The 13570-nt window shown below is 45.9% G+C and overlaps 1 protein-coding gene and 1 long non-coding RNA gene across 11 annotated transcripts in view; one reads left to right on the forward strand and one right to left on the reverse strand.

The window, feature by feature from the left end:
- The window catches only part of AQP9 (aquaporin 9), a 49735-nt gene that overhangs the window by 17391 nt on the left and 18774 nt on the right, over window positions 1-13570 (reverse strand). For all 10 annotated transcript variants that reach the window (XM_084782744.1, XM_084782751.1, XM_084782750.1 and 7 more), the window contains one exon: window positions 511-637. In XM_084782744.1, coding sequence (XP_084638870.1) covers window positions 511-637 — 127 coding nt within the window. The remainder of the gene's footprint in view (window positions 1-510; window positions 638-13570) is intronic.
- The window catches only part of LOC311598006, a 69912-nt gene that overhangs the window by 15681 nt on the left and 40661 nt on the right, over window positions 1-13570 (forward strand). Inside the window, exon 2 of the long non-coding RNA XR_014779433.1 lies at window positions 1646-1718. This is a non-coding gene — a long non-coding RNA (uncharacterized lncRNA). The remainder of the gene's footprint in view (window positions 1-1645; window positions 1719-13570) is intronic.

Consider the following 13570-nt stretch of genomic DNA (forward strand, 5'->3'; position numbering starts at 1 on the left):
GGTCCCACCGTAGGTTTCTTCCTGTGTTTCAGACTTCATTCAAGGAAGAACTAGGCTAACATTTTTTTTTAAGCTCAGATACACACTATCATGAAGGCCACGTTAACCTTGCACAAGACCTAGCTTCTCTGATTGTGGCTGATAAAGGCCAAGGGACTTGCCTCTGCTGGTGTGACTGACTTTTGCTGAGTTATTCTCAAGCTTAACTGGGAAATGGATTCTAAGACTGAGATTCAGAAAAAAATGCAAAAGATAGTGAGTGCTGGAGGGTACACTGGGATGTCTCAGGTGTGAGTGCTGACCCGACCTGACCCTGCTCAGTGTTGCCTTTGCATAAGCCACTTACCGTTTGATGGAACTTAAATTTTATAAATTTATAAAATTTATAAAAAGAGATCAATACATACTCTTGCAGGGTTTAGACACAATAAATAATGCACGTGAGGCTCCAACCCTGCTAGCACACTGGGATTGTTGTGAAGGGCCATGATAATGACTTCTACTGCTTACCAGAGACACCTCCAGTCACATAAATGGCCATCACGACTGCCATTGCAAATCCAACATTGATGGTGATGATCCCACCAGCGTGTCCTCGACTGAGGACTGCTTGGGCGATAGAGCCACATCCAAGGACCTAGAAGCGAAAAACAAAACAGCTTATTAAGGAAGTGGGGAGGGCACTGGCTAGTGCAGTATGCGTTCATGGTAATAATAAGTGGTGTGTGTGTGTGTGTGTGTGTGTGTGTGTGTGTGTGTGTGTTAAGCAAAGGCATGAGTTAAGCTTCTTTCAGATATCAAACAATTCAATCTATACTGTTCTGCCTATTTCCAAGGCTACATCTAGGTTGCAAATGAATCCTACTAGGTGTTTAGAATGTGAACAGTTGCCTACAACTTATAAGTCAGGCAAGTTGACATCATGGTCCAGATGCCTCAAAGGGATGAAGAATGAGGAGTCCAAATTGGGAGTGTAAAAGCCGTGTACAAGTACTTTCCTGAGAGTGGTGAACTGGCTCTGTCAGACCTCTGTGAGGCTGTCCTGGGAAGCCCGTTGGAGAAATGTAATTTATATATGAGACATTCAATACATACTTGGGTGGAGCAGAAAGGCCTGGTTTCTGGAGGGAAGCCCTTGATGTGCACATCACAGACAAACACTGCCTTTGTTTGCAGCATAGTCCACACTAAATGGCAGCGCAGGCCACAGCAGCAGCACTGCTCCCTTCCCCTTCCAGAGCGCCCTGGCTCCATCCAGAGCCTGCTGATTTTTTTCTTTCTTTCTAGAGTTCCTGTCACCACGACTGCCTAAATTAGGCCTATGTTTGTGTCTTTATTTTTCCTTTGTGATCTGAGGCCAATTAAATGCTGAGTATACTTCTGAGCTAAGTGAGTGGCATTGAGTGTGGTCCTCAGGGAGTAGGGTCGGGTATCGCTGTCATCCAAGATGAGCTAATCAGGGCAGCCAGGGCAGAATCTGTGGCTGCTCTCCAGACAAGAGTAGTTCCCCAGCCACGCTCTGCTGCACACGACCTAGTGTGGGTCCAGAGGGAACAGGAAAGCTTCAAGTGGCTTGACGGTCCCTGAAGAGACCTCTGACCTGTCTTGACTTCACTCTGCTAAGTAGTCGCCCTTTATATCCTAGATGCTGAAATCACCTTGGGAGCAGTGGCGAGAGAGGGGAGTTTGTGGACTGAAAAGGAGAGACAGAAGGAAAGGTAAGCCATTAGGGGCTCCTGTGACCCTTATCAGAATTGCCACCCAGAAGACTGCAGCACATATATGCAGCATTGCAATTTTTTGTTTGTGTGTGCATGTGTGCATGCATGTGCATGTTTGTGTGTCTGGTGTGTATATGTGTGTAATGTGCGTGTATGTGCAGAAGTGTGCAGGTGTACACACCTGTACATGTTTATGAGGACACCAGGAGGGCAGGTGTTGAACACCTTCTCTGTTGCTTTCTACCTGATTTTTTTTTTTTTTTTTGAGACAGTGTCTTCCACACGGAACACAAAGCTCATCATTTCAGACAAACTGGCTAGCAAGCTCCAAGGACCCCCAACAGTGAGGTTCCAGGTGCGTGTGGCCTGGTCTAGCACGTGCTCAATCTAGTTCTTCCTGCAGTAGATCGGGGCAAATTCCCTCAGCTGCTGCAGGAGACACAAGGCGTGACAAAGCTATGGATATGTTGTCCACTATGTCCTTCCTGTGGCCCCAAGTCCCCTTCCCTTCCATCTTTATCTATGTTGCATCTACCAGGCACCCTCTCATCAGCTCAGCCCACTCAATTGCCCTTCTGCAAAAAGCATTTCCGACAGGACTCAGTTCCTGTTAATAGACTGGAAGGTCAGAAGCTCATGTGAGCAGCGAGTTCCACTTCCACAGGACTACGTCAAACCCAAGGTTATATGTAGGTTGTGCATGAACCCTAGATTTGGCCAGGGTTTGGCAAGACATTTCATTTCTGTTTTTTCTTTTCTTTCTTTCTTTCTTTCTTTCTTTCTTTTTTTTTTTTTTTTTTTTTTTTGGTTTTTCCAGACAGGGTTTCTCTGTGTAGCCTTGGCTGTCCTGGACTCACTTTGTAGACCAGGCTGGCCTTGAACTCACATCGATCCGCCTGCCTCTGCCTCCCGAGTACTGGGATTAAAGGCGTGCGCCACCACACCCGGCCTGACATTTCATTTCTGATCCACTGGAATTATCTGAAGGTTGCTGCATTCATATGTCTGCCTTGTGGGTATATCAGCTGCTCACTGAGGCTGTATTGGAAAGCAGGTCAGAGGACCTACAAGTGGCTTCTGCGTGGTGGCTTGGTTTCTTCAGAGCATGCTGGTTGGGTTTTAAATGTGAGCATTAGCCAGGCGTGGTGGCCCACGCCTTTAATCCCAGCACTCGGGAGGCAGAGGCAGGCGGATCGCTGTGAGTTTGAGGCCAGCCTGGTCTACAAAGTGAGTCTAGGACAGCCAAGGCTACACAGAGAAACCCTGTCTCAAAACAAAACAAAACAAAACATGAGTCCTTAATTCCCATACTATGTCCCTTGCAGTCTGTACCATTTCAATTATTCTGAACGTGATAGCAGACAGGAAGGATCTGTTATAGGCAGCCTTCCTACACCACAGACACACACACACACACACACACACACACACACACAGAGAGAGAGAGAGAGAGAGAGAGAGAGAGAACACGTGTTAAATTTCTTGGTCTCTGTAATAGTTTCCAGTACATTCATGTCAAACAACCAGATTGTTGCCTTCTCTGTTGGGCGTGAAAACGCCCCTCATGGTTGTGTAAATGAACACACTGCTTCTCAGTCTCAGCTTGCTCCTCTACTAAATGACAAGAAGCCTCAGGCTTGCTTCCTGGGGCTTTTCAGTATAGGCCCAAATGAGACCACACTAACGCAAGCACCGTTTGAACAGCACAGGGCAGTCATACGAGCAAATGCAGGAACCCTTTTCAACATAAACCCAAAAGGACAGTGGAGAGCGGTGAATTCAGTAACTGAATCCATGAACTCACGTCCTGGCACTAACAAGCAGGGGAGACACACTTATGACAGGCAGTGGAAACAGTTGTTGTGTCACTGCTAATCATAGACTCAAATGTAGGCAATGGGGAAGCTGCAAAATGTCAAGTGGTTTTGCTTGTTTTTGATGACTCTCCAAAGAGAGGTCACTTCGTGCATACGTGCGTACCCACTATTGCTCTGGGTAGGAATGTGACAACAGCAGAATAGTTTCTGGTTTTGTTAGCAGATTTTATGCCTGTGAGGGCAAGAGAAAATTTCAGTAGAAAAGACAAGAAACATTCAAAAGGGCAGGCTGGTGGCTACTGGAATGTGAGGTTACGCCCCTCCATCACTTGCCACCAAGGCCAACATTCTGGACTCATCTCGCCTCCTGTCTTCCCTCCTTGAATGTACATAGCAATATTCCTACACCTTGTTTAACCATAGCTCTGGCCAGAGTCCCCACCTTCAGCCTCTTGCCATCTAGTGATGGAGCCAGATGCCAAGCCACAGGGGTCCCAAAAGTCTCTCTGCTGCCCAAGAAATATCACTGCACAACCAGGCTGCACACTGCCTTGTCCCATGAGGCCCCGACGCTTCTGCCTGACATGGCTCTCCAGCACTGCGAGGCAGCACTTTGAATTGGCACCTGCCACTCCCACCTCCGCATTCCCGCTCACAGTGTGCCTTTCTCCTCACTTGCTCCTCCAAACCCAATCTGGCCTTTATTCTGAACTAGAACTCTGCCTGCTACAATCTCTCCCTGCCCCTCACTGAGCCTCAGTGGCCTTTCAATCACTTCCAAATGCTGAAGCCCTACATGCCACATGTCACAGGGGCTGCCTAAGACCATTGGAAAGCACATATATTTACATTAGGATTTATAATAGTAGCAAAATTACAGTTATGAAGTAGCAATGAAAATAATGTTAGAGGTCATCACAGCATGAGGAACTGTCTTAAAGAGCTGCAGCATTAGCAAGGTTGAGAAACAGTGTTCAAGACTATTGTTCACTTGGATACAGAGCCTGGCTGGCAGAGTGGCTCCAGTCTTTAGCGCCACAGGAATGCATGGCGGTGCGCACCTGTGATCCCAGCGTGTGGGCGGGAGTAGGAAGATCAGAAGTTTGAAGAGGTTTTCTCATCTACCTATCAAGTTCAAGGCCCATCAGTCCTGTGTGAGACAACGTCTCGACACCTCCCCAAAAGGCTGTAATGCCTACCAGCACTGTTTACTCCTCTAATACTCATACTAAAATAATACTCTATGGAAGATTAAGATATTTAAGAAAAGCAAAAGAAAGAATAAAAACTTTTTTTCTTGCAATCGTAAATGCAGAAGTGGAGGGGAGGGGAATAAGCTTGAGGTAAGTTGATTTAAATAATAATAATAAAAAAGTGTGATTTCTAAGAAAGATTATTTGGGAGTTCCAAAAGTTACAAACTGAGTCACAGTCTTGTGACAAACCTTATACTGGACACAACGTGGAACCTAACATGATATAATTTTTAAAAAAGATTTATTTATTATGTATACAGTGTTCTGTCCATATGTACACCTGCACACCAGAAGAGGGCATTAGATCACATTATAGATGGTTGTGAACCACCATGTGGTTGCTGGGAATTGAACTCAGGACCTTTGGAAGAACAGGCGGCACTCTTAACCACCGAGCCATCTCTCCAGCCCCGATGATGTAATTTTTATGAATTGCTGAGGGCAGGAAGAAGGGAGACTTGATTTTCATGGTCTTGTTGTTTTTGACCCTTGTCAGGGGCCCCGTTTATTTATCACTTCCTTCAAAGTGTCAAACAAGCTGTCCCAGGGTTGGGGAGGTGGCTCAGTGTTTAAAGCACTTGCTGCTCAAGCGAAAGGACCTGAGTTCTGATCCTCACAACCCAAGGGAAGCTGGGCTTGGTACCCCGCACCTGTTTCTAGGGCTCCTGTCTCCAGGTGGGAGGTAGAGAGAGGAGACACTCCTGAAGGATCAGCTAGCCTGGCACACACCACAGAGAGTGACCGAGAGACCCTGCCTCAAGCAAAGCAGCGGTGAGGACCGACACCTCAGGTTGTCCTTTGATCTGTACTCGAGTGCTCCACACACCAACACACCACAGCACCAGCTGTGTCAGAGATATGGCACTGGCCAGCATTTGGGGGAGTTAGTCAAGATTAACATATGTATGAGTTATTGCTGTAATAAGATACCATGATCAAAAGCAAGTTGTAGACGGTTACAGAGAAGGACTCCATAGCAACAAGACTTTTTGGGAGTTAAGGACTTTTACATTAGGTCATGGTCCTCCCTGTGGCTGTGAGTTGACCCTTTCACTGTTATCATTTTATAATTGTGGAAACCAGAGCTGAGACAGGCTAGGAGAACTCCTGACGTCCACATGACAGGGAGCAACTGGAACAAGGCTTGACCTCTTACTACTTTGACTATAGGATGGGTGAAATACATTTAGAACAGCATGCTGTGGGCCGTGTACACATGTACCTGTACAAGGTCATGTACACGACTTCCTCCCCATACTTAATTCCCATTTAAAAGGGAACTCACGGTCCAGCTTCGGGAGATGTGGCACCATCTTCTGGCCTCCAAGGAAACCTGCACTAATGTGCACAGGTCTCTCCTCTCTCTCTCTCTCTCTCTCTCTCTCTCTCTCTCTCTCTCTCTCTCTCTCTCTCTCTCTCTCTCTCTCTCTCTCTCTCTCTCTCTCTCTCTCACACACACACACACACACACACACAGAGAGAGAGAGAGAGAGAGAGAGAGAGAGAGAGAGAGAGAGAGAGAGAGAGAGAAATAAAAACTGGTGTCTGAGCCAGAGCCAGAGTCAGGTCCTCTGGTCCCCTGCCTTAGGTGCTTTCTGGGTCAGCACCACTGCTTTTCTGAGGACATGATTACACTCAGCTTTCTAAACAGTAAGTTTTCCAGTTGCAAAAATAAACCTTTTCAGTTGTAACAAAAAACAGTCATAAAGAGCTGAGATTTTGACCTGGACATTCTGGCCAAGAAGGAAGTTTTCTGGTGTCTTGTACCCCGAGAGAGCGGGCCATATTTGAGAAGCACCCACGTAAAGGCAGGCTTGTAAAGGGAGAGGACTCTTCAACTTGGGAGTTTGTGGAGCTGGTAAATGGCCAAGCCCAGTGCTCTCAACGTGGAAAGGGCGTTCGCCAATGAACTCTGGCCCCAGAGACAAGAGGTGATTAAACTCTGTGATCTCTACTGGGCTGAGAAGAAAACTGTGACTCACAGCTGACATGCACATCCCTGTACTCACCCCAGATGCTCAGCTGGGTGAGAACCTGATCCTATTCCAGAGGCAAGAATAAGAAACTAAGTGGGCACAGCCTTGTAAGGGCACGCATATTAGGTTAGGATGAGCCCTGGTCCTTGTGCTGGGTAGGTAAGGACACTGGCTGCTAAGAACAGTTCTCCCTGTGTGTGTAGCATCTTACAACAGCAACAGCAACCTTCAGTCACTCAACCTGGAGGACCCACCCTGACGCCGGAGCCTGGGAACTGATGTGTCTCTTAGGTTCATTCCAGGGTCTGAAATTCTCTACAAGTCACCGGACCCATGAGGTGCTCCCCAAACAACGGACAGTCCGTGGTCCAGCCATCCTGGAAAATATATCCCGTTTTCCCCTGCATAGTCAACCTGAAGGCTCTGACAATTCCTGCTTGAGTTGGCTCAAGCCCCAGTCTCACAGGTGCATGTGGAAAGGCCAGCATGCTCTCCTCTGCACGTGAGCCACGGTTCTTCAGGGCACTTCATGAAAAGCGCATTGGGAAGAGACACATTTCAAGGGGGGCAGATAATGGCAAAGAGAGCACACAGAGAAGTACAAAGAGTTTCAGTGTAAATATAGGAAATTTGCCTCCTTCCTTCCCCACACTTCACATTTTATTCTCCGTGGTAACTAATAATGTTCTGTTTGGAACCAGTGAGATAGCTTAGCAGGTGGAGGTGCTCGATGCAAAACCTCATGATGGCCTGAGGTCAGTCCCAGGAACCCACGTGATAGAAGGAGGGAACCGAGTTACCGTCTCATGCCCCACGAGCTTGCCGTGGCACGCTTGCATGCTAGTGTGCCTGTGTGCGCATGCACGCGCGCGCACACACATACACAGGCACACACACACACCCTAAAATATAACTTTAAAAAATTACGACTCTGTCTTTACACAAGCTGCATCTTCATCACGGGATGCAGAGTGAGCAGGAGTCAGCATCTACGCTCACCCATTAGCAGGCAATGGGAACGTGGCACAGTGAACCATGTCACTAAAGAAAAACCAGCCAAACACACTTCTGGGAAGTAGAACAAAGCAGTAGCTCTCTTTTGGGAGTCAACAAGAATAAGAATTGTTCTGAGTCCAAGAGAGAACACAAGAATCAGAAGCCAGGCCTTGTTGGCTGACTCCCGGTGGCTTCGAAGTCTGTGGCACCCACAGACCTTTCTTTTTCTTTCTTTCTTTCTTTCTTTCTTTCTTTCTTTCTTTCTTTCTTTCTTTTTGTGACAAGGTTTCTCTGTGTAGACTTGGCTTTGTAGACAAGGCTGGCCTCCAATTCACATCTATCCACCTGCCTCTACCTCTGCTGGGATTAAAGGCGTGCACCACTATGCCTAGCCAGACCTTTCTTCCTAAACTTCTGGAAACAAACTTCTCAGGGAAGCTAGTGGCTGACAAGGGAAAACAGTCAAGAGCAGTTGTTGATTCGAGAACTAAGGACTTGCACAGGACCCATTTAGTGGAGCATGAGGTGGGTTCCTATCCATGGTCCCCCACCCCATCCTGAGAGAGCTGGCCCTTAAGGGGACAGTGTTCTGCAGCAAGCACCTTCTTCTGTCCACCTCCTATTTTTTTTTTCCACTTCACAATATTTTATAATGATTTTTTTCTTTTGGTTTTTAGAGACAGGGTTTCTCTATGTAGCCTTGACTGCCATGGACTCACTTTGTAGACCAGGCTGACCTTGATCTCACAGAGATCTGCCTGCCTTTGCCTCCTGAGTACTGGGATTAAAGGTGTGTGCCACCTGACTATGAATTATTTTTTGAGTCTCAGCCAGCCCACCCGGCCTTGAATTTACTGGCAGCCAAGGTTGACCTTGAACTTCTGATCCTCCTGCCTCTGCCTCCATGGCGCTCAAATCACAGGTGTGCACCATCACACCCAGTTTATGTGGGGCTAGGAATGGAATGGACCTGGGAATTCCTCTATGTTAGGCAAGCGCTCTCCTGACTGAGCCCTAGTCCCAGGCCATGATAATCTGTTAGAAGCAAAAGAAAGCCTGCTTCAGAGGGAGCATTCCTCAGGGTGAGCCTTATGGAATCCCTACCCCACCGCAAAAGAATCCCTACGGCATTTACAATGCACATTTATGACCTCCATTCCCCCAAATATGAATAAAATTCCTCTAAGAATAAAGTCAATAGATAAAATAATCAGGATACTATGTATGTACTAGGCTTTAGTAAGACAAAAACAAAGATAAAGATATACATATGGGCATGCACAAGGGAAGAGAAAGGCATTAAGAAAAAGTTAAGGAAAAAAATACAGTAACAAACTTCAGTGAGGGCATTGGCCAGATCCGACACAGTGGAAGAGGTAATTAGTGAATTGCAAGGTTTCTGTGAGATAACCACAGGAGGCTCACCATGGATGAAAGGAATGACAGTGAGAAATACAAAATAATGGCTGGGGAAAAACCATGCATGGTGGTGCCAACCTCTAATACAAGCACTTGGGAGGCAGAGGCAAGTGGATCTTTGGGAGTTTGAAGTCAGGCTGATCTAGAGAAGCCTTGTCTCAAAAGACAGACAAACAAAAAAGAGATGGAGAAAGTCACACAGTCAGTTTCCAAAAACAGACCACAAGAAAGGCAAGATAACAGAGGTACTAATGCTCCACAATTAGGGAAAAGAAAAAAAAAAGGAAATCCTTACATTGAAGACCAACAATGAATATTTCCCCTCAGTCATATAATAGAAAAGCTTAGAATTATTATTTTAAAAATTCTGATATTATCTACCAAAGAAATACAGATTTTTAAGGACCTAAAAGCGGACAACAGACCCGACACAGACATGAGGGAGACTTGGGATGACACTTGCAAATTGCCTATTTTAATTGCCAAATTACTAGCTGATCACGTAGCAAGGAGCGTATTCATACAAAGGTGGAGACACGGTTGTCTCACGTCTACCTTTTTGGAAGGAGCAAGGACGGGACAAAGATTTCACTTTGGTGGAGTTTTCTCATACCATCTAAAATGGAGGCGGGGTGGGGTGGGGGTGGACGTGGCACTTCAAGATGTGCTGTTAGGACAACCCTGAAGGATTGGGAAGCTCTGGTCTCTGCTCACTCTGCCTTGAACACACCTGGTCTTAGTAAGCTTCAAACAGGCACGACTGATTATTCGAGTGTGTCAGTCCTGAAAAGTAACATCAGATGGGATAAGGTGTATGTGGAGAGTGAGGGCAGAGCAGGGTGGGCTTAGCAGAAGGAAACGGTGGAGGTTGGAAACTGGGCAGGTTGGTAGTTAGTCTGTGAATTTATTATATATATATATTTTTTTTTAACAAAATAGAAACTAACAACTCATTTATTTATTTTAATTAGAAAATGAGTCAGGGGAATTGATAGTAAGTGTATGCAAGTCTGCAGTGGTAATAGTGCCAACCAAACAGAAGGAGAAGGCTTGAAGGGAGGGGCCTGTGGGAGGCGGGAAACTGGAGTGCATATGACAGAGATGCATTGTTCACATTATGAAATTGTCAAAGGATAAATAAAAGTTGATCTGTCTTTTTAAAATCAGTAATAATGGTGCTAAATGTGAAGTGAGCTATGAAACAAAGCTGATGAGATGAAATAGTTGTTCGGACTTAGGACTGTAAAAAGCTTTGTCGTTTGGACTTAGAAAACACAAGACAAGAAGACCAATGGAGACACCTGGGGGTGTGGGGGAGGGGCCTTTCCGAGACTGAAACACCAACCAAAGACCATGTATAGACTTGGGCCTAAGCCCCCTACACATATGTACCAACCAGATGGACATTTTGGTCTTCTTGTGGGCCCCCTAGTGAGGGGAGCAGTGGCCATCTCTGACAAGGACTTTCTTGCATGCTTTTCTATCACTTCCTTCTGGCGGGGGCTCCCTTGCCAGCCCAAGGTGGCAGAGGATGCGCTCGATCCTGATGTGACTTGATGTTCTGGGATCAGTGGGGGGGGGCAGGGGGGCAGCTTCCCTTTTCTCAGAGGTAGGGGAGGGGGGACAAGGGGAAGAGGGAGAGAGGGGGCTGCAACTGGAATGTAAGGTGAATAAAGAAATAAATAAAAGTTTAAAACGCACAAGTCAAAGTACTTACAACACACAAAGGGCACTCAGAGGAGTGAAGGCAGATGGGGGGTAAGGAAGGCTGGAGGAGGAAGCAGGAAGATAGAATCATCAAAGCAAAACTACTGGAGTAGAAAACAAAGAAATCTCTTTTTTAAAACTGTAAAGACAACAAGGCTACAAGATTCACTGGAGATGTTAAGAGCCAGAGAAGGCTATGTAAATGCATTTCAAAAGTATTGCTTTCAAAAATGCTAGTTTTGAGAGTATTAGCAACTTTGAAAAAAGTATATGTGAAACTGCAGATGAATACAATGTCTTCATCTTTCCCTTTCTTTTCTGGTTTATTGAGGCTGTTCTCGGGTTTGTAGAGGTCTCATGTAGCCCAGGCTGGCTTCAAGCAAATCTCGTAGCTAAGGATGCCCATGAGCCCTGGTCCTCTTGACTCCACCTTCCAAGAAGCAGAAGCCAGGTGTGTGCCACCACACTTGGCTGTATTTCCTAGATAAATATGTCAATTTCCAAAATGTTATCAAGAACAGAAAACTCTAAGCTAGACCTATGACTTCTTCTTTTAAGATTTATTTTATGTATATGAGTACACTGTCTTCTTGCACACCAGAAGAGGCTCTCAAATCACTTTATAGATGGTTGCTGGGAATTGAACTCAGGACCTCTGGCTTAATCAATGAGCCATCTCTCCAGCTCTGAAATTATAACTTTTAAATAGATTTCCCCTCTCCTTGCTTCTCTCTTCTTCCTTCAGTATCTACACACACTAAGCAGTCTTTAAGAGCTAGGTAATTCCCACTGCCTAGAAGGTATTCTTGGGCCAGTGAGATGACCACCTAAGTTCGATCCTCAGAACCCCTATGGTGGAAGGCAGGATCTGCCAAAATATACTGTGACCCCCACATGAGCACATGACCACACATGTACAAGATAAAGAAATAAATCATATTAAAAATTAAGCATACTACAAAATAAATAGGAAAGCAATAATCCCAATCCACTTCAGGAGCCCAATACAACCTTGGTAATAAAACTAGACAACAGCAATATATAAAATATGATGATGGGGGCCAGCGAGATGGCTCATCAGTGTAAAACAATGACAATTTTAAAAGTGAAACATAATCACAGATGTGATGGCACATGCCTTTAATCTCAGCTCGTGGGAGGCAGAGGCAGCCCAGCCTGGTCTACAGAGAGAGTGAGTTCCAGGATATCCAGGGCTATTACACAGAGAAACTGTTTCAAAAAAAGTAAGCAAGAAAGAAAATCAGAAAGTGATTGTAACAAAAATATGTGGCATTAGTACACGTCTGGACATTAGTCACAGACTTGAATCTGATGGGTCTGGGCACAGCAATGACACACACACATATGTGAACTGGGATGTAACAATGATGTAATAGAAACACATGAAAAACAGAAAATCTGCTCAGAAACAGGGCTGGGTCAGACTGCTGCCTTCCCCGACAGGGATGGCCTACACCTATTCTACAGCACCCATTAAAATCAAGTCGAATGACCCAGAAAACAAAGCAGGCAACCTTGACAAACCACAGAATATCTTTAGTGTCTGGTTCTAAACTAAATATCCATATCCTATGACTATGAAGAAGTTAGAACTCCTACGAGAACTGATGCAGAAGACAGGAGCAGGGAGGGTGTCCTGAGACGCACGTGCTGTCACAGGAGAGACACGCCTGATGGTTTGACACACGTGTGCAGACGTGATCATCATATCGGGCTTCGTGTTCTCCGTCCTGTCTTGCAAGTGGATGAGGGGGGAAAATAGGAAAACCGGATGCTAATGCACATACTTGGATATAAGGAAAATGGAAAAATCACACACCTGAAATCACTTTGGAGAGAGGTCTAAAAATACACAGAAAGTTGAAGAAGCCGATACTGAAGGGCCAACAGACCTAGACATGGTTAGAGTTAGGGTTAGGGTCGGGGTCGGGGTCAGGGTCAAGGTCAGGGTTAGGGTCAGGGGTCAGGGTCAGGGTCAGAGTCAGGGTTAGTGTTAGGGTCAGGGTTAGGGTTAAGGTTACAGTCAGGGGTCAGGGTCAGGGTCAGGGTCAGAGGTCAAGGTCAGGGTTAGTGTTAGGGTCAGGGTTAGGGTTAAGGTTACAGTCAGGGGTCAGGGTTAGGGTCAGGGGTCAGGGTCAGAGGTCAGGGTTAGTGCTAGGGTCAGGGTTAGGGTTAAGGTTACAGTCAGGGGTCAGGGTAAGGGTCAGGGGTCAGGGTCAGGGTCAGAGGTCAGGGTCAGGGTTAGTGTTAGGGTTAGAGACGCTTGCAAGCATGTACAGAAGACCTCTAGAAAGATGCCCTCTACAGGACCGTTGACTGTAGTGGCCCACAGCTGTGAGAACTGCAGTTCATGAAGACTTGGCACAGGGGAATTAACACTCTTGTATTTCACTACATAAATCCAAGTGGTATGAGGACTACAAAGCCGTGGATAAAGCGGCCTAAGTAGTAACATATGGTTGCATGAGGAAATGGCAGCACAAATTCAAAAGCACCTCCAGGAATGTTCACTTCAGTATAGCAGGGATTCTAACCCTGGCTCTGCAGTTAACAAGCCTGGGCAAGTCACTTAAGCCTTAATTAAGTCACTCACACTGTCTTAGCTTTCTTTTTCTTTTCTTTTCTTTTTTTCTTTTTTCCTTTTCTTTTTTGGTTTTT

The sequence above is a fragment of the Acomys minous genome (assembly GCF_964271855.1).
Source record: "Acomys minous genome assembly, chromosome: 5".
Taxonomy (NCBI): domain Eukaryota; kingdom Metazoa; phylum Chordata; class Mammalia; order Rodentia; family Muridae; genus Acomys; species Acomys minous.